General features: G+C 52.6%; 1 protein-coding gene across 2 annotated transcripts in view; it reads right to left on the reverse strand.

Annotated features, from left to right (window-relative positions):
• Positions 1-641: 641 nt before the first annotated feature.
• UROC1 (urocanate hydratase 1) overlaps positions 642-21,244 on the reverse strand; it is a 40,601-nt gene continuing 19,998 nt past the window's right edge. For both annotated transcript variants that reach the window (XM_038565441.1, XM_038565442.1), the window contains exons 12-20: positions 20,934-21,031; positions 19,925-19,997; positions 18,809-18,930; positions 17,435-17,505; positions 14,223-14,321; positions 12,414-12,513; positions 9,465-9,546; positions 3,380-3,479; positions 642-2,337 (exon numbers count right to left, since the gene is read on the reverse strand). In XM_038565441.1, the coding sequence (XP_038421369.1) occupies positions 2,197-2,337; positions 3,380-3,479; positions 9,465-9,546; positions 12,414-12,513; positions 14,223-14,321; positions 17,435-17,505; positions 18,809-18,930; positions 19,925-19,997; positions 20,934-21,031 (886 nt within the window). In that variant the 3' untranslated portion in view covers positions 642-2,196. The remainder of the gene's footprint in view (positions 2,338-3,379; positions 3,480-9,464; positions 9,547-12,413; positions 12,514-14,222; positions 14,322-17,434; positions 17,506-18,808; positions 18,931-19,924; positions 19,998-20,933; positions 21,032-21,244) is intronic.

Genomic DNA, 21,244 nt, shown 5'->3' on the forward strand with positions numbered 1-21,244 from the left:
GTGACTCTCTTGAATGAATAAATAACATCTTTTAAAAAAAAGAAAACTGAGGTTCAGAGAGGCCATGATCTCCAAGGTCCTGGCAGGCAGGATTAGGAAAAAGCTAAGGATTGCCAGGCCCCCACATCCACCTACTAGTTTAGGAGAAATTTTTATTTTTATTTTTTTTAAATAATAAATTTATTTTTTATTGGTGTTCAATTTGCCAACATACATACAGAATAACACCCAGTGCTCATCCCGTCAAGTGCCCCCCTCAGTGCCAGTCACCCATTCACCCCCACCCCCCTCCCTCCTCCCCTTCCATCACCCTTAGTTCGTTTCCCAGATTCAGGAGTCTTTATGTTCTGTCTCCCTTTCTGATATTTCCCACACATTTCTTCTCCCTTCCCTTATATTCCCTTTCACTATTATTTATATTCCCCAAATGAATGAGAACATACACTGTTTGTCCTTCTCCGATTGACTTATTTCACTCAGCATAATACCCTCCAGTTCCATCCACGTTGAAGCAAATGGTGGGTATTTGTCAGAGAAATTCTTATTTTATAAAAGAAACACACCCACACACTGGACTCCAGAAAGCAACATTTGGCCCGTATAATCCTTTTCCATTAAATAAATTAACATAAACTAATAAATCAAAGTTTTGAGTCTTGGCTTTTTATTTCTAAAGCCTAATTAATTACAAAGGAAAGGGGAAGTCTTGTCCAATCACTGTGTTGTATGCCTGAAACTAATGTAAGATTGTGTGTCAACGATACCTCGATTTAAAAAAAGGAAAGGGGATGTCTCACTGGTTGCTAAGGACAGGGAAGCAGTCCCCCAGCCCCTGCCCCCTCCTAACCCCATCTCCCAGGCCTGGTCCCTTAAGATCGCAGGGTGATGCCAAGGTTGCCTGGATTGGAGGGAGGAGCTAAAAGTCCCCTCCCCAAAGGGGCTTGTTCTGATTGGCCTGGGTCCCACTGTGTGAGCTCACTCCAGGGTACGCTCCTCTGGCATCAGAGGGTAGCGCTCTCTTTGGGGATCTTTCTCCCCACTCTCTCACACCCCCACCCACTGCTACCTTGTATCCTTCTCCTGCCTTGGTCTCAGCTCAAGGGGCTAGGTGGTCACAGGGGGGAAGCCTCTCACACCCAAAGCCTGCAGCACCCCAGAGGATTAGGACATTAGGCAACCAGAAGTCAAGCCCTAAAAGTAGGGGAATCCTTAAAAAGGGAAGGGTGTCTACCAAAAGGAAGGTCTGGAAAAGCATGACCACATAATTCCCTTAGCTTGGGGGCTTTGCATCTGAGACTGGGCTATGGATCCAGCCAGTACCAGAGTCAGGGATCTGAGGGAGGGGTGCGAGAACGCAGCCTCAGGCCCAGTAGGACTCCTGCAGGACACCTGGTCCCAAGCAGAGTCCGGAAGGCACTCCCTCTGAAGGGACTGAGCTGCATTTTCTTGAGCTTCTTGCTGTGCCAGCCATGGGGGTGCCCCTCCTCTCTCCTCCCCCCACCCCGCCCCCACAAAGTACCATGGAGTCTATAGTGCAGAGCCCCACCCCCATCCATGGCCACCCTGCCCATGAACCTTCCATGGCTTCTTTCCTTTCTTTCCTAATCCTTTATTTCCTAATCCCTGTCTTCCTCCCTGGGCACTCTGAGCCCAGGGCTTAGCCATGTTCCTTGGGTTCACAGCTGGAGGCACCAAGGTCCAGAAAGAACGTGACAGCTAGACAGGCCAGCAGACCGAAAAGCAACTGTATGTGTGGTTGGAAGGCAGACAGGAGGCAGAGTGGTTGATAAAAACCAGGCCAAAGGAAACCCTGCTCCCCTGGTGGGAGAAGGAATGGCAGGGGCTTTGAAGGGACTTGATTGATGCCCAGTATTTGGGGCATGCACCCCCCCGCCCCAGAAGATCCTGGAGTCAACTCTGTGGTGGGCTGGAGGATTTGGGCCTGGATAAGACTTTCGCTGCCCCTCCAGGGTTCCCAGAGGTCACAGACAAACGGTCCCATCTCTTCTGGTCTCTGCTGGCTCGTTTGTAAAATAAAATGCCCATGGTAGCGGCACACCCTCCAGGGTGTTGTGAGGCCAGATGAGGGCTCATGTGTGAAACCATGAAGCCAGGAGACCAGGGTGTATAGTGACAGGTGCGGTGTGGCTGTGAGGTGGGGATAGGGATGAAGGGGGGACAAGGGATCCAAGGATCTCAGGGCCGCAGGGCCTGTGAGAGCACACGCTCATCTGCCACCTCATGCGGGAGGGTCACCACCAGGCCCTCATCATCCTGCATCGTCTGGCGGATGATCTCGTAGGCCTTCTGGTTCCCAGCCCAACAGCGCCGAGCCACCTGTGGCAGGGTGGGGAGAGGGCCGGCAGGGGTCAGTCTGAACACCCTGCTGCTGGGCTGCAAGTCCCTGCCCTCATTGGCTTCAGGGACCCTCCTTGTGCTGCGTGGGGCCCTGGCATCTCCCCGCCCCCCAGCTCAGACCCCCCTCTCCTGGCTGGACCGCTTATGTAGCCGCCTCTCCCATCTGAGACCGGCCATCCCTTGACCCAGCCTACTCCATGTCCAAGAAAGACCTGGCCTCCTTGCCAGGGCCCCAGGCCAGGTGTCTGGGAACCATCCTTAGGGAATCCGCCTCCATCTCAGCTCCGCCTTAGAATCTCTCTCCAGTCCTCCCCTTCTCTCCACCTCCTTCCTCAGGGCTTCCCCGGCCTCCCTGCTGCCATGCTTGCCTCTCCCTCCTTCCCCTCACTGGTTTGCAGCCCTTGGGGTGAAGACTACCCCCTTGCTGGGCGCCCCTGTGGAGTTAGCCCCTCCAGGGACCTCTTACCCTCTCTCTTATGCTCACCCCCTGACCGAACATCCAGCTGTGTGGGCTCCTGCATGCAGAACCCCTCTCCTTACCCTCCCATCTGCCAGCACACATCCCCCCATTACCACTGCCCCCCACCCCTTCTCGTGGCCTGTGAAGTGGTCATAGGCAGGAGTGGGCCCCCACGGGGACACACGCACATGTGCACTCCAGAGAGGGTGACAGCTGCCTGGCCTTGCAGAGCTGCCCACTCTGACCTGACTGACTTCAGAGAGGCTAGAAAGAAAGCACTTTAAAAGGAGGAGCTCAGCATCAGCATCAGCATCTTCTCACTGGGAAAGAAGCCCCCCTCCCCATGCAGACAGAGGCTGCCCTGGAGGAGTAGGGTCAGAGGCAGGAAGACACAAAAGAGAGCCAGCAACAGCCCCCAAAAATGCAGGGAGAGATCCAGCAGCAGCTGGAGAGGAGACAACAGTAAGCAGGAGCAGTGGGACTGTTTTCTGGGCAAGAAGGAAGCAGAGTCTCTCTCAGGTCTGCAGCGAAGGCCAGTGGAAAGGCCTGGGTGTGACTTACTCCATTGGAGACATCCCAGCTGAGCATCATTTTGGCCTTCTGCTCAGCCTCCTGGGTCCCGTCCAACACAAGGCCAAATCCTCCATTGATCACCTCCCCCCTGCAAGAGGCAGAGACATTTCCAGGTCACTCTCCAGGCTTGCCCCCTGCCTGGAGCACACAGCAGTGCACACACATTTTGGAAACCCATTGGAAGCATTGGCTCAGGAGGGCGGTGTGGCTGGCCCCTCCAGCCCAGGAAGCCGTCGGCCCTCTCCCAGCCTGGGGATGCAGGACTCACTGGGCTCTGCACTCCCCACTTGCCCCTCCATGCTTTACCCCATCCACTCCACACTCACCATCAGGACCCTCTACCATGTCCCCTCCCATAGGTGACCTTCTCTGCGGTTCTGAGTGCATCCCATAAAGATACGCTTCCTCGGTGCGGGGGGGGGGGGGGGGGGGCTCTTGTGCAGCTCAATTCAACTGTCATCCTCCCAGATTTCTCTTTACTCTCTTTATTTTCTTTACCTCTTCTTTCAGCTTGCTTTAGGTGTATTTTGGGGTCCTGATAACTTGATTTGAAGGCTGAGTTCCTTTATTTTCAGTATTTGTTTTCTAACGAACAGATTTCCCTTAGTACCATTTGGATCACCCCACCTCACAGACATGATATGACCACGTGTTCATTCATTTCTTCAAAAGGTGTTGTGTGATCTTAGTTAAGCGTGCTAATGCCATCCAACTTCTCACATTTGCCCTGCAGTTCCAGCCATCAGCTGAGAGTGCCCTCTCCTTCCTGGCACTCCTGGCTCCTCATCCTCACCCCTGGTGTCACAATCAAGGCCTACACTGGGCCTGGCTGCCGTTCCTGCTCAGTTAGCATCACTACACCTCTCATAGCCCCTTGTGTTACATACTTAGGAAATGCTCTCCCCACTGGTCGGCACTTGCCAGGACTTTACTGCCCAATGCGAACTCCTGAGAACATAGCATCTGGCCTTTCAGTCCCAACTCCCAGCAAATTTGCTCTTTCTCCTTCCTCCACCCAAAAGGTGCACCTAGCTTCCTCAGCCCTAATCCTTCAGGCCTATGGGCTTCTCTGCCCGGTTTGGGCTCTACTGACAATTTCAGCCAGTTCCCACCAAGAAGGTGGGGAGCCCTCTGCCGCAGGAGCCAGCTGTACACCCCACTCCAGGTGTGGAAGCTGAGCCCTTCCCTGCCCTCAGCGTGTGTGCCCACAGCTGGGCAGCCCTGTGCCAACCAGCAGGCTCCTGTCACATCATCCACCAGCCTCCGAGTGGATCCAAGGTCATCATTGGTCACCTGTCAGGGGCTGATGTTGGATGACAGAGAGGAAAGCAGATGCCAGCCAGTGTCACCAAGCAAGGACTTCAGTGTGTCCTTCAACAAGAGAGGACTTTTGGAGATTAGAACTTCATCTTCTGTTTTGGGGGCCTGAAGCCCAGACTGCTAGAGAGCAAAGCCGCTCAGCTCCATGTGACCTCAGCCATCCCTACCCATGGAGGCACCTCGGCACACTGAGCCCAAGAAGACAGACGATAAAGGCAGCATCACCATCAGCAGAGCACATGGGGCTGCTCACAAATGGAGTTGGGACAACAAGCTGTCCCCTTGAGAAAACCAGAAAAGTAGAGCCCTATGTCACATAAAGAAAAATTCATGCCAAATGTACTAAAGGAAGAAAAAGTCAAAAGCATATGATAAATAAAGTTTAGAAGCATGTTTTTATGTTTTTTCTTAACTTGGGAAGGAGAAGGTATGTCTTCTAAAGCAACATTTAAGGGGGCACCTGGGTGGCTCAGCAGTTGAGCGTCTGCCTTTGGCGCAGGGTGTGATCACGGGGTCCTGGGATTGAGTCCCCCATCGGGGTCCCTGCCTGGAGCCTGCTTCTCCCTCTCTCTCTCTCTCTCTCTCTCTCTCTCTCTCTCTCTCTCTCTCTCTCTGTCTTTCATGAATGAATAAATAAAATCTTAAAAAAAAAAAAAAGGATAACATTTATCGGAGGCATGCCACTGCCAGGCACTGCTCGGGGTCCTCTAGAGGTAGCTCTTGGCAGGTTAGCACATGCATTTAGCCCAGTCCTCCTGCAAAAGTAGCTTGTTCTGAAACCTAGATAGCATCTATTTCTTACAGGGGACTGTTGTGGCTGTCAGATGAGTTAGCATGTAACTCTAGAAGCATGTAACGTTGTATACGTTAGCCATTCACTGTTTAATCTTCACCACCAGCCTATAAAGCAGTTGCGTTATTATGACCATTTTGTCAATAAAAAACGAAGCTCAACAAATTTGTGCAGAAAAATTGACTTCAGAATCCATGCTCTCAATTTTGCCACAAAACTACACACCCCTGCTGCACTGGGGAGTGGGGGAGGGTCAAGGAGATTTATGTGCACAGACAGTGCAGTGAGCAACACAAGCCCTGAATACTTAGAGTGATCCTTGGGCCAGCAGAAGCAGCATCACCAGGAGCCAGATTCGCTAAATCTATGCCCCACTCCAGACCTACCAGTCACACTCTGCATTTTAACAAGCTCTCCAAGGGGTTCCCATGCACATGCAAGTTTGAGATGCTCTCTGACATCGCTTAGTGAGGACAAAATGTTGGTATCAGGATAAGGATGGCAGACCAAATATATGTATTTATTCCTCAAAGATGTGGACTCCCTAGGCTGTATCTTGCTGTGAGGTCACAAGGAACATCTGAGGGTAACAGAGGGACCATGAAAACATGGACTGAGAAGTCTCAACACCCAACAGTGAAGCCCTGTCCCTTCCAATAGCTCACAGAATTGGCCACACCCTCTCTACAAGGACAGGAGGCGGGAACTGCATTTACTGAGCAGACCAGCCAGCCTAAAACCAGAGACTGACCACTGACCTCTCCTGCTCTGCAGCCCATGGCCCAAAGGTGCATGCACACACTGTGTGTGGGCGCCCTCTCTAAATACAAGCAGACAGCAAGGACCACTGGACAGACAGCATGAGGACAGACTTCAAGCAAGCAACCAATGAGTGAAAATATCAGTGAGGGTGACAAAACATGAGTGACACCTAACTCTGGGAAATGAACAAGGGATAGTGGAAGGGGAGGTGGGCGGGGGGTTGGGGTGACTGGGTGATGGGCACTGAGTGGGACACTTGGTGGGATGAGCACTGGGTGTTATGCTAAATGTTGGCAAATTGAACTCCAATTAAAAAAAAAAAAAAGCAGGGATCCCTGGGTGGCGCAGCTGTTTGGCGCCTGCCTTTGGCCCAGGGCGCGATCCTGGAGACCCAGGATCGAATCCCACATCGGGCTCCCGGTGCATGGAGCCTGCTTCTCCCTCTGCCTGTGTCTCTGCCTCTCTCTCTCTCTCTCTCTGTGACTATCATAAATAAATAAAAATTAAAAAAAAAAAAAAAGCAAGCAACCAGAAAGAGGGGCTCCAAGAAGATAGAGGAAGAGGAAGATAGCACACACCCGATGCGGACTGTCTTGGAAACGTAAGCGCTCTAAAACAGGGAGACAATAGATGTAAAAACTGAGAGCAAGGGCACCTGGGTAGTTCAGTCTGGTAAGCAACTGCCTTCAGCTCAGGTCATGATCTCAGGGTCCTGGGATCAAGTCCTGTATCTGGCTCCCTGCTCAGCAAGGAGTGTGTCTCTCTTTCCCCTGCTCCTGCTCTCTCTCAATAAATACAAACCAAGAAATAGCAGACAGAGCTCATAACTTAGAAATGGATTTGTATAGAACAAAGAAAAAAAATTAGCTGACAAGTTGAAAGATATTTCCTCCTGGAGCCAGAACGGTTGAGGCTGAAATTTTTTCCCCTGCTGATTTCGCAGTCAGACTTGCAGGAGTATCGGACAGATTAAATTATGTGGGTGTGTGAGCATGATGGAGTCCAAGGTGAATTTGAGGCACTTTCTGAAAGAGCCCCCGGGGACAGCCAGAATCCAGGTGTTGGCACCAGCATGTGGCCCTCCCGCAGTCCTGTCTGCAGACCGTGGGGAGAGCCAGGGGGTGGGAGCAACTTGGGAATTGGTGGGGAACATTCCATCTTTTGGGAGCACCTTATTCAGGGGGTCCTGCCCCAAGGCCCTCATGTCACTGATGCTTTCTGAGGCCAGCTCTGCTCTCACCCCTCCAGCCCTCTGTGGCTCTGGGCAATGACAGGTGACTCCTGGGGGATGACAGATCTGGGTTCAGATCCTGGCTCTGCCACCAGCTGTGGCCTTGGGCATGTGACCCAACCTCATCCTCTTCACCTCCAGCACCAATTCAGCAAATCCAGTGACAAAATGTCAGGTGCCCCACAACCAGGCACTCTCCGTCCTGTTTTCTCCAGCCCACATATTGGAAAGAACATGCACTGCCGTCACACTTTCCATTCATTAGAGCCGCCTGACTGGGCTACAGCTCGGAATTCCGGCCTCGAAGCCTGCCCATCACAATGCTCTGGGAAGCTCCAGTGCTGGGGACTTGGCCCTGGAGGGCAAGGCCGGCTCCGCTCGCCAGAACGGGCTCAGAGGTCAGTTCCGAGCCTGCCAGGAGCTGCCCTCCTCCCCAGAGCCACAGCACCCCCTGCTGCCCCCACGGCTAGCAGTCCACCTTGGCTAGAGCCCAGACCTGACAGCTTCCCAAGGTCTGAGGAGAGGCCAGGCCTCGGTCGGTCGGCTGCAGCTCATTAACCTCCTGGTGCCTCAGTTTCCTCATCTGTAAAATGTATTTTCTTCTAAGATTAGGTGAGAGAGTAGATTCAAAAATTTTAGCGAATGCTTGCCACATCGCCTGTATATGATAAATATTAGTCATTTATTATTTGTGGACGTGATAATTGTGATTTAGAATAAGAAATATTTGGTCTTTGTCCCATTTCTGGCACAGAGCTCCTAAAGCACTTGGAATTTTGTCAGCATTGAGAGCGGTTAAAGTGTCCTTCGTAAAAATAAATAAATAAATAAATAAAATAAAGCATCCTTTGTTATGTTAACGAGGTGACTCTCGGAGGGCCTCTGAGGAGTGGGGGGTGGGTACTAGTTTCCAGCAGAGCCAACCTTATCATTACAGGATTGGCATGCTCAGTCCCACTCCCAGGCCTCCAGGGAGGGAGAGGGGCTGGAGGTTGATTCCAGGGGTCAATAATCTAGTCAGTCATGCCTAAATAATGAAGCCTCCATGAATACCTAAAAGGACAGGTTTGGAGAAGGTCTAGGTTGGGGAACCAGTTCCACGTGCCACTGTGCCAGGCCCCAAACTCTGCAAGGACGGAGGATGCTTTGTTTGGGGTCTCTCCCTATGTATCTCTTCATCAGGCTGTTGACTTGTACCCTTTGCTATCCTTTGTAATAAAGTGGTAATCTAGTGAGGGTAGTGGTTTCCTGAGTTCTGTGAGCTGCTTGAGCAAATTAATGGATCCCAGGGAAGCTATTGATTTGTAGCCAGTCGGTCAGATGCACAGGTGACAACCTAGACTTGCAACTGGCACCTGAAATGGTGTCATCCTTGTGGGACCAGGCCCTTACCCTGTGGCATCTGGTGCCATCTCTGAGCAGATAGTATAAGAATAGAGTTGACTGTGTCAGAGAATTGCCTGGTGGTGTGGGAAGGCCCCCACGTGTTAGAATTAGGGGTGCAGAATTATAGCAGATAGTTGCCTTCACATTGGAATGGCAACTATCAGCCTCCCACAAACCCCAATTTCTTCATGGCACAGACTAGAAACAGGCCTGCCAGGGCAGACCCGTAAGCCAGGGCCCCAGGAGAGCCCAGAATCCAGGTCTCCCGCCTCCCAGCCCAGCTGCCCTGGCCCAAGATGGCACTGAGAATTCCTGGGAAAACATCTGTGAAAGCAAAGGGAAAACTGAGATGATAAGCATAGGTACGGTTCTTACAGCCTTTGTGTCCCACGTGACAGGTGAGGCCCTGAAAGGTAGAGTGGCTGGGCCATGTCCTGTGATTTCCAGTTCACACGAGGAACATCACAGCAAAGCCATTAGCAGAAGGAGCTCAGGGGAGGCAGGGCCCAGGATCACGAGGGAATTCCCAAGACCTCTACACCAGCCCACACCCACAGCACCCAGTTCTCCAAAAACCTTACCAGCCGACACCCCCGCCATTATGAAGAGCGACCCAGGTGGCACCTCGAAAGGCATCTCCCACGAAGTTCTGCACAGCCATGTCTGTGGAAACAGAGGCCACCACCCATCACTCCCTGAATGAGGCGGGCTGGGGGCCTGAAGGTGAGATAGGGAACAAAGGACAGACTCTCGAAACAGCAATAGCTTATGTTTGCAGAGCTAAGCAAAGCCAGAGGAGTGACAAGTACCTGAGTCCTTCCGTATAGTTACACTCTGGCACTGAATGCCAAAGTGCTCCTGAAGCAGAAAGCATGGAAGAATTAAAGGGGTGGTGGTACCGATTTTAGCTCATGGATACAGAGAGCCAAAGAGAGGCACTTTGACCTTTAAAACAAAGCAAAACCAATAAGGGTGGAGGACAAACTACAAATTAATGACTGTCCTTGACCCAATCAGAGAACTGAGGCTCCACAGCAACTAAGTAATTCCGATCTGGGGAGATACAGGCCCTTGCACAGGGAAACAGAACCCAAGCTCGTCACCTTACATGTGTGTCTAACAAATTGCTAAAGGACAAGCTTAAGCTTGCCTGAAACCTTGAGGCCCCTGGGACATAGATAAAAGGGGGTGTGTGTGTCCTAGCAAGCTCTTCCTCCAAAAACCCAAGCAGGTACTCCCAGAGAAGATCAGAGACAATCCTACGACCACTCTCCTCCTTATGCTGGGCAGCGAAATGGGAGAAATGCATCTCTAGAACCTGATAAAGACCAGGAAACATTCTCCCCTCGGGCCTCCTGAGATGTCACGCCCGACCATGTCTTGGCTTTACCTCACTGAATCTGATTTTAGGCTTCTGACCTTCAGAGCTGTGAGAGAATACATTTGTGTTGTTTTAAGCCATTGAGTTTGCAGTACCTTGTTAAAGTGGCCATAGATATGAATATAAACTATATTAATATCAGGGAGTTGGAGCAAGGAATATAACTAGGGACAGAGAGGAACATTACATAATGATAAAGATGTCAGTTCTCCAAGAAGATATCAGAAACCAAAATGAGCATGCACCTAACTGCAGGGATTGATTGATTGGTTTTTAAAGATTTTATTTATTTATTCATGAGAGAGACACACACACAGAGGCAGAGACACAGGCAGAGGGGGAAGCAGGCTCTCTGTGGGGAGTCCAATGCAGGACTCAATCCCAGGACCCTGGGATCATGACCTGAGCCAAAGGCAGATGCTTAACTTCTGAGGCACCCAGGCGCCCCTAACAGCAGAGGTTTAAAATACTTGGAGCAAAGATAGGTAACTCCTGAAAGGAGAGACAGACAAATCAGCAAACACAGGAGATTTCACCACTCTCTCTAATTTGCAGAATAATTAAGCAGAAAATCAGTAAGGATCCAGATGACCAGAACAGCATTATCAACCAACCTGACCTAACTGATATCTGTAGAACCCACCAAATAACAGCAGAACATATGTTCTTCTCAAATGCACCAAGATAGACCATATTCTGGGCACAAAACAACCCTGAACGAATTTAAAAGAAGAGACAAATATAAAGTAAGTTCTCAGACCATAATGGAATTAAACCTGAAGTCAGTAAGAAAGTATTTGAAAAATCTCCTGAAACATAGAAATTTAAAAAGATACTTCTAGGGGTGGCTGGGTGGCTCAGTTAAATGTCCTACTCTTGATTTCAGCTTAGGTCATGATCTCAGGTTAATGAGATTGAGCCCTGTTTTGAGCTCCATGATGAGAGTGAAGCCTGCTTAAGATTCTCTCTCTCTCTCTCTCTTTCTCTCTCTACCCCTCTGCCCCTCCCCACACACACACACCTCTTTTTCTAAAAAAAAAAAGTTTAAATTAATTGATTAAAAAAGATACCTCCAAGTAACCAATGAATCCAAGAGGAAGTCTTATGGGAAATTAACAAATATTTTGAACTGAAAGAAAATGAAAATATATAAAAATTTGCAGGATGCAGCTAAAGCAGCTAAAAAATTCAGAGCATTAAATACTTATGTCAAAAAAAAAAAAGATTTCAAATCAGTAACCTCAGCTTCTGTTTTATGAAGCCAGAGAAAGAAGAGCAAGTTAAACCCAAAGCCAGTAGAAGGAAGATTAGAGCAGAAATCAATGAATTTGGAATCAGAATAGCAATAGAAAAAAATGAATGAGACTAGAAACTTCTTTCTGGGGGAAGATCAATACAGTTGATAAATTTCTAGCCAGACTCATCAAGAGGAAAGAAGACACAAATGACCAATATCAGGAATGACAGAGGAGACATCACAACTGACCCCATAGACATTAAAAAGATAAAGGTATACAACTTTATACCTATAAATTTGATAACTTATATGAAATATATCAACTCCTTGAAAAAATGATACAAATGGGGTTCCTGATGGTCCCCCTCTTTTCCTTGGGATCCCATCCATGATGGAAGGAGCCCCCAAGTGCTGGGAATGAGCAAGCTATGCCAGGACTAGAATCCAGCAGCCTCTGTGATGGTTATAACTGTAGTGGGCTTAGAAGCAGAAGAGTAACAGCAGCCATAGCAGATAATCTTCATTGAGTGCTGCCTGCAGGATATTAATTGATTTCATTCTTCATCTCTGAAGTAGGTGCTATTATTTCCATTTTACATATGAGTAAATTGAGGCTCAGACTTTAAATGCCTTGCTGAAGACCGCCCAGCAAGTGACAGGATCAGGTGCACACCCAAGTCTAGGGCATCCAACTGTCCCATTTTGCCTGGCACTAGCCCAATTTAAAACCAGAAATCCCAGTTCCCAGAAACACCTGTGTGCTGGGCTGGTCACCCAATGCCAAGTCTCTCAGATGCCAGAACATTTTTTTTTTTTTGGAGCCTTATGACTGAATAAATGAATCTATTGATTTTTAAACAAAATCAAATCCAACATTAACAAAATTTTGTTAGACTTTTTTGTCTTCCTCACCTGCACAGAAGGCAGAGCCATCATAAATGTTGGAGGTCTCCCTAAAGGGGCTGTCTGTGCCACTCACGTCATGGTGGTCTCGGCTCAGGACCACTGGTGCCTGCAGCAGGGAAGGTTATGAGATGTCAGCAATGGTGTCCACCATAGCTTCCCGGCACACACCGGGAGCCCTTTGGGTCCCTCTTCCTGGAAACAGACCTTCTTCAACAAGAGGAAGCATAGGTGTTTCTGATGGCTTCCTATCCCTACTAACAGATCTCACAGGGTGGGTCCTTTCTCTGTGAAGGCCACCCGTGCCCTATGCCTGCGTTGGTGCCCTGGGCAGTCTCGACAACTCTATCCAGAGAGGTATGCCTATTTCATGGACAGGAAAGTGAGGTCCAGTGAGGAGAAGAAACTTGCCCAATGCCCTAGAGCTGGAGAGTGGACAGGCTGGGACTGATCCGCATGCGGTATGCTAGAGGCTGGGCTTTCCCCTGCGTCTGCGCTCTAAGAAAAGGGGCAGACAGACAGCCCTGGTGAAGGCTGAGTGGGGCCGTGGCTAAGGACAGGTCCACAGGGCTCCTTGTGCAGGAAGAGGTGCCTTGCTGGAAGGGAAACTCCCCTTGCTTTGAATGGGAGGCTCTCTTCTCCTTTCCTTGAACAAACAGGCCAAGCTTGCTCTTCACATGTGCTCTGAACTGCCAACCCCCAGGCATTCTAGCATCTTCCAGGTATTCAGTCTCAGTTCTTCACCAGCAACTCAGAAGGTCTGTTCTGACCACCTCATCTAAGGTCACCACTCAACCCTACCCCATCTAAAGTCACCACTCATTCCCACCCCTTCACCCCCACCCTATTCACCCCTACCCATCCAAAGTCACCACTTGCCCCCACCATGTCACCCTTCCTTGACATCTCTAAGCCAGCACCCCACCCCATCACCCACATTCAGTTTCTTGTTATGTTCATCACCATCTCATTTCCCTCTGAATTTATGCCTTTGTCCTGCATCATCAGTTTCCCTTCCCTAGTGAGTAGATGAGGCCAGATCCTGTCTATTTTGCTCTCTGCCACTGGTCCCCAGTACCTCAGGACAAACCTGGCATGGAGGAGGTGCTCAATCAAGCAGGTAGAATGAATGGCTTTCTGTGCCAACCAGGCCTAACACCTGGATATGAGGGTGCCTGGAGAGATGTCCTGGCAGGCTGCCCATCCTCCGGAGCGCATGGAGCAGGGTGCTCTGGAAGCGCTCCCTGAGATGGGCTGGGGGCTGCTGTCCTTGCTGCCACCAGAACCAGCCACCAGGACAGGCTTCACGTTCTTTCAACCTGATTTCCCTTTCATATCTGATCATTAACACTGCCACTCCCAAACATGGGGATACCAGCAAGAACTCTGTGCATGGGCCTACAGAACAGAAGCAAGAGTGCCCTCCAAACCAGTGTGCCCAGAGTTCTGTGTCCTCCACGTGGGCCGGCTGACTGCGGGGAATGTGGGAGAAAGCCAGGGAAGTTTGTCATGGTTTATAAAAATATAATTTTTAAAAAAAGATAATTCAAGAACTGATGACTCGCTTGATCCTCATACCTAGGCTTTGAGGTTAATATTATTCTCTTGTCACAGAAGATGGCTCAGAGAGGGCATCTGACTCGCCCAAGATCACACAGCAGGGAACATACCAGAGGCTGGGTTTGAGAACAGGCCTTATCACTCCTGGTCCCCAGTTACCTGCCCCTCCTCTGACACTAACACAGAGCACGGGGCCTTAGGGAGAGATGAGAAGGAGCCTACAAGGAGGCCTCCTGCCTGCAGCACAGGACTGGTCACCTTGATCTTCCCACGAGCGATGGCTTGGTTGAAGGCCACAGCGATGGCCACACGGCCTTTTTGGTCTGAGTACAATATCCTTGCCTGGGACCCCACCACCTGCAGAGAAAAGGTAGAGAAGAAGCACCTCAATGGCCTAGGGACATGCCATGGGTGACTTGGGTAACAGGTCCACCAGCAGCCAGATGGGCCCCTCTAGGGAGGTCCTGGAGGACCCCAAGGTGTATGGTAGCTCTATGGTCTGCGGGCCTGAGGTGGGCCCTCATGTCCAGTCCACTAGGCTGCCACGCCAACTCCCTGCATGTCCACATGCAGTCTGGGCCCCCAGACATCCCTCTGAGATGCAGCGCCTCCAGGGTTAACCCCAGGAGGAGGCTCCAAGATCCTGACTCTAGGGATGTTACCTCATATCCCTGCTTGAGTCCTTCCAATAAAAATAATATTATTTTTATAATTAATGCAAATTTGGATTGTGCCTGGCACAACTACAAGTACTCTGCACCTTCACCCATTAGTGAATGTGTAAGGAAGGTGCTAATAATCCTCATCCTGGGTTCCACTTTATGGATGAGAAAACTGGGGCACAGAGGCTGAGTGACCTGCACACGACCACATGGGTGGTAGGTGGCACAGCCGAGCACCTGTGGACACACTCACCAGGATGCAGCCCCTCAGGATGGTAAGACAGGTCGCTCCCAGGAATCCTTGTGTGGTACAGTGGTCTCAACCAGGATGACATGTGGCAACAACTGGAGACACGTTTGAGTGCTGCCAGCATGGGGGTGGTACTGCCAAACATCCCACAACATTCCCCCGTGATAAGGTCATATTCAGCCCCCAGGCCCTGGCACAGGTATTGCACCCCCAGGTTCACAGCAGCATTACTCACAATAGCTAAAATGTGGAAGCACCCCAGGCGTCCATTGACGGATGAACAGATAAGCAAAAGAGATACGTTCTATGCAGACAGTGGAATATTACTCAGCCTTGCAAAGGAAGGGAGGGCAGCCCCTGTGGCTCAGTAGCTTAGCGCCGCCTACAGCCCAGGGCGTGATCCTGGAGACCCCGGATGGAGTCCCACTTCGGGCTCCCTGCATGGAGCCTGCTTCTCCCTCTGCCTGTGTCTCTGCCTCTCTCTCTCTCTCTCTCTCTCTCTCTCTGTGTATTCTCATGAATAAACAAATAAAATCTTTGAAAAAAAAGAAAAGGAAGGGAATTCTGACACAGGCTACAGAGTGGATGAACCTTGAGGACATCATGCTCAGTGAAAGAAGCCGGTCACAGAAGGACAAGTCCTGCATGATCCCCCTGCATGAGGTCCCTAGAGGAGTGGTGGCTGCCAGGAGCTGGGGAGGGGGCGGGGAGGGAGGTCATGTTTCATGGGGACAGAGTTTCAGCTTGGGGAAGTGAAAACGTCTGGAGACAGATGGTGGTGACGGGTGCATGCAATGTAAGTGTACTTAAAGCCACTGAGCTGTACCTTAAAAATGGGTAAAATGCAAAACGTTATGGTAATGTATGTTTTGCCACAATTGAAAAAAGAAATGATTTGGCCCCAAACGTCAGGAGCACCAAGGCTGAGAAACCCTGGATTCTCCAAAGAGGATGTAGGGGTTTCCCTGAGCTGCCTGGCCACTCATCCCGGAATAGGGTGTAAGGTTCAGGAGCCAGTGGTGGAGCCAGCACACCCCGACCATGGGCCTGAAAATCGAGCCCAGCCGGGGCCCTGGCGCCGGCCAACGTGGCCACCTGAGCTGCTTCCTCCGCCCTCACGCTTGCTAACTACTGGCCTTGCTCCCACACCAGTGGCCACAAGCCCTGTGGGAAGGATGACAGTATAAATCAGCACCGCAGAGACTCGCAGACGTCTTGGATCCAGACAAAAGAAACTTGAGGAGGAACTGGCACAGGCTGGCCAGCTCAGCCGAGTACACCCTACAAGGCGCCCAGTTAGAATGTCAATAACGGGCAGCCCTCGGCCATCACCATCGCTCCTGAGGCAAAGGGCAGTGTGAGGTAAGTGGGGAGAATACAACCTCCACAGGACGTCAGCTAAACTCAGGAAAGACGGCCCAGGTATCCTTGGAGCGGCGTCCAGAGGGCTCCCCACACCCCGTCCTCCCCGCCTCCCGCCAGTCCCTTCCTGCTCTGCGGGTGCCCTTCCCTCAGGGCTGGGTTCTTCTCCCCTCCAGGCTGCCTCTGGCTGGGCCCCACACGTTTCCACTCCAGCCCCATCCTCCCCATGGCCTAGATCCCCAAGTTCAAGGCAGGTGTCTCAGACCCTCTGTTGCATGGGGGCTTCGTGGCTGAAACACGGGTGCAAACCCCTGGCCAAGGAGGAGTTCGGTGGGGTGGGGCTGGGGGCAGAAGCCCAGGACCCGGGGCAGTGCTCAAGGGTGTCCCTCTCTGGCCCTAGGGACACGGTGGTAGTGTCTGGCCATCGAGGCCTGGCCTGTGAGCCACTTGCCCGTTTTCCGTTCGTCCTCAGCGCACCAAGCCGGCTGCCGCCTCACGGCCTGCGCTTTGGCTGGTCCTCTGCCTCCCCTGACGGTCACGTGGCCGCTCCTCCCCGATGCCCCAGCATCTGGAGCTAGACTCACAACTCAGCTCCTCTGTGACACCTTCCTGACAGGTCTGTAGAAAGCAGTCCCCAGCCGGCACTGCCTCAATTCGTGTTTATGTGCTTGTGAGTGCACCCCCAGACATGAGGCAGCAGCGTGCCCTCTACTCGACCCTGACCCCAGCGATGCCCCGTGCACAGACTGTCCCAGAGGGCCTGTTCCAAGCATGCGCGCCCCCACAGCTCAGGTGTCCACCATCTCCAGTATCTCCACTGCACAGATGAGACGGGAGGCTCAGAGAGGCTGAGCCACTTGCCCCAGGTCACACAGCCAAGAAGCCAGGAGCCCTGACTTGAGAGAGCTATTTGTGGGGTAACTGGGTGAGCGACTCCCTAACTGACCCTGGTCAGTGCCCTAGGGCCCCAGGCCACCTTTAGAAAGGCTCTGGGCTTCTTCGTCTGGCGGCCTGCTGGGTGAGATGCTGCTGCCGCTTCCTGGGAGGCCAAGGAGGCTGCCACCGGAGCTGTCTCACAGGTGCACTGACACCATCTCGGGGCTCCCATCTACCAGCCTGGGCACGGCAAGCGGCACCCCACCTCAGAGAGGGCAGCTGAGGGTCCGCCCCTGCTTCCCACCAGGCCAAGTCCTCACCAGCCGGTGCTTGGCGGCTTCCCGGATCCAGCGGATGTTGTCTGCATACTGCAGCTTCACGCCTGGGTTCACTGCAGGGAGAAAGGGGGGTGTCCAGGCATCGGGAGCTGCTATCCAGTGGGGCTCAGAACCAGGCCCTCCCTCTGGCAGCCGCTCAGCACAGACACCTGTTCTGCAATCCTCATGGAGCCCAGACACAGGGCCAGGAAGCCCCCAGCCCCAGCACTACCCCAGGCCGTCTGACTTCCAGAACCAGTGATGCAAACCATCACACGAATTAATGCACGGATGTGTGCAACCCCCTGCCTGATACCTCCATCCCTCAAACATCTATTAAGTCCTCACTGTATGTCAGCTGCTGTGCTGGGCACTGGAACAGAGACTTCAATGGGCCATGAAGGAATTCAAAGTGTAGTGAAGGAGTCACTAGGGTGGTAGGTCAGGGGGACCAAAGGCCTCCCTGCAGAGGTAATGATCAAGCTACATCCTAAATGCTAAGAAGGAAGTAGCTACACAAAGATCTGCGGGAACAGTGTTCAGAGCAAAAGCCCTGAGGCAGAAAGAAGCTTGGCCTATCCCAGTAAGACAGGCCAGTTGGCTGAAGTGTGGAGGGCGCGCAGAGTCAGGTGGTAGCTGTGTTGCTCTGGAGCTGCTCCCCCCAGCTCACCAGAGCAGCCCTGAATCTTCAGGAAGTGTGTGACATAGTCATTGACACACACATCATTAAAATTTCAGTTAAACAAACTCACACTTTTTAAATTTTTAAATTAAAAATGAAGGCGATGTTCATAAGTCATCACTGCGTCATTACTTTCCGATCTTTTACGAGGGTCTATGCTCTTGGGATTACCTGCCTGGGGGAAACTCTGCTGCTGCTCCTCGGAGCCTCGCTGGAAATCCGCAGCCCTGAGAGCATATGCCCCGCGGCTACCAGCAGGTGCACCCTGCCTGGCTCCTCCCACACAGGTACCGGCTCCCCTTCCCCTGGATTTCCAGCCCTCAATCCGGGGAACAGGACCCTCCAGGCCACCTAGCCTGGATGTGGGCAGATGGGGAACAGCCCGTGGGGACTGAAAACCAGCAGCCAAGGCCGAAGGACCTGCACAGCGATGTGGAGACAAAGTGCCCGGGACCCGGAAAAGCTTCGGAGAAGTGGGAGTCGGAGCTAGGACAGCGGTTCTTGCTGCCTCGGCTCCATGACAAAGGCAGAGATAACTGGCAGGTCATGTCCCCCAGGAAGGGCGGGAGGTGAACCACGGGGTGCAGGTCTCCTGTGGGAAGCAGAGCCCAGCTGCCTCAACGGAGAAGCCCCAGCCACTGCAGGAGCTCTGACCCAGGCCCTGAGACCGGCCCCCCTCTGTCCCGCGGCCTCACCTCCATCGGCGACCACCCCCTCCAGCACAGACGCGGCCAGCTGGTCTGTCACTGCCAGGTCCTGGGGGTCCCCTGATGTGCAGACCCAGCGGAAAGGCCCAAATCCCAGGGAGAATATGTCCCTGCAAGGACAAAGTGACGCATGCCTCGGGTCTCCTAGCCTGCCGCACCCACTGGCTGGGCCTGGGTCACCCCGAACTGAGGGGGGAGGCCTACAGATGCTCCAGAACCTGTAGGTCGTATGCTGCGGGGGGCGCGGGGGCGCGGGGGCACCTGGCCTGTGGGCACCAACAGTGAACAGAGTGTCGGATCCAGAGTCCCGGCTGTGGCCCCTGAGCCGCCACCTGGACAGCAGGTGCAGAGGCCACCACCCAGTTCTCACACCCCCCCCCGGAAGCCCCTCCCTCCTTCTCCTCTCCCCCACAGCCCCTCCCTCTCCTCCTCCTCTCCCTCCCCAGCACCCTCCCCTTCCTTCTCCTCCCCTCCCCCCAGCACCCTCTCCCTTCCTTCTCCTCTCCTCCCCCTCCTCCCCTCCCCCACAGCCCCCTCCCTCCCCTCAGTGTTTCCCCTTCCCTCTGGTCCTCGTCCTCCCTTTTAGATCTACACCCCCTCTTTCCGTGGGAACAGGGGGCAGGGACACAGGCACACTTTCTCTTTTAGTGCTGTCACACAGACAACCTGAAAGTCTGTGAACTAAAACAAAGTAGTTGGGAGAAACAGACAATGTGGGGACTTGGCCAGGTTTGCCTTGGGTGAAATGATGCTCCTGGGTGGCCTCAGGTCCTGCCTTCACCAGCCCCCGGTGCGGGGGGAGGGACCCCTTGCCCGGTAGCCCCCTGAGCCTCCACCTCCTCACCTGAGGTGAACCAAGGACACAGCTGACTTGCTCTTCCCCATGCCCCCTGCCTCTCTCCCTGGTCCCATCAGGTACACAGATGGGCTGGCAAACTTCCAGGAGCATTGTGAGGCCTCCCATCCCCTCACCCTGTGTTGCTTCAGCCCAAACTTCTTGGCTTGACCCTGAGGCCTCCACCCCAGCCTGGTCTCCCTGGTTCCCTCCCGTGGCTCCCTATCAAGGACTCCCCCAGCTCGAGTGCCCAGCACCACGTCACTTACCCCATGATGTGCTGCACGTAGGAGGGGTAGCGGAATCCTGTCTTGTTGGTGCCTTTCTTCTCCACGTCAGCTCCTGTGGTCAGAGCACCCGCAGCACAGAATCAGCCTGAGGGTCTGAGGGCTGGCAACCCCACCCGAGGCGGGGACTCATGCCCCTCTTGAGACGGCAGTTTCAACAGAGGCCAGGGAAAGACTATGGAAGTGCTCTGTTTTGATAGGGAAGCCTCACTAGGGCTGTTTGTTTTCACATAAAAGAAGGGATGAGCACTGGATGACATGCTATATGTTGGCAAATCAACTCCAATTAAAAAAAGAGAAGGGAGTCAGTGAGCACTGCCCTTGGTGTGGGGCCCTGTGGGGACGTATCCATATCCACATTACCCCCAGATGCCTGGCCCACCTGTGCTCCAACTGGCACACCAGAACCTTCCAACTCCAGGGGGGACCTGGTGCCAGGGTCAGGGCTGGGAGGGCGACTTCCCACTGTGTGTTTTGTACGTTTTGAACTTTACCCTCTAGCATGAGCTACCTGTTTCACAGAAAAGTTTCCTTCAGACATTAAGGAGGGCACTCGATGTAATGAACCCTGGCTTTACAGAAGACTGATGAATCACTGACCTCTACCTCTGAAACTAATAATACCCTATATGTTAATTAGTGGAATTTAGATTTAAAAAAAGAAAAGTTTCCTTCACAGAAAAGTTAAACTATATTTTTCTTTCCAGCTGAAGCTTCTATTCAGGCATCATACCAACTCTCTTTGTGGCACCTGATGTTCTGATGGCAAACGGCACAGCTGAGGCCCAGAGGCCAAGGACCTGGCAGGACCAGCTTTCAGTGGGCCTGGGCAGGGGCACAGTGGATCCTGCATGCTCTGGCTCCCATGTTCCCCTGGCACCTGCCAGGGCACTCTTGCTGGCAAGAAGGGAGCATGCCCAGTGCCAGGGTTTTGGCCCATCCCAGCCTGGGGAGGCCGGCACCCTGTTACCACACCTTTGTCGTGTCTCACCTGCTCTTTGGGCTTCCAAGAGGAAGGCATTGCCGTAGTCCCAAAAGAAGAAGTTCTCCTTGGCCAGTCTGTTGATGGCTGAGACTTGCCTCCTCAGGCTGCAAGAGGCCGGCAGTCAGTGATCAGCGCTGCCCACCCGTGAGGTTCTGAGAGCAGGCCCCCTGTGCTCACCACTGTCACCCCCCAACCACACCCCATGGAGCTCAGCCAGCTTTCCATCCCATCAGACAGGGGAGAGTAAGGCTACACAGTTGGGCCTGGAGAACCCGGCAGAGGTCAGAGCCGCCCAGTCCCTAAAGCTCCTGCCCGCT

Source organism: Canis lupus, chromosome 20 (genome assembly GCF_011100685.1).
Source record: "Canis lupus familiaris isolate Mischka breed German Shepherd chromosome 20, alternate assembly UU_Cfam_GSD_1.0, whole genome shotgun sequence".
NCBI classification, from domain to species: Eukaryota; Metazoa; Chordata; class Mammalia; order Carnivora; family Canidae; genus Canis; species Canis lupus.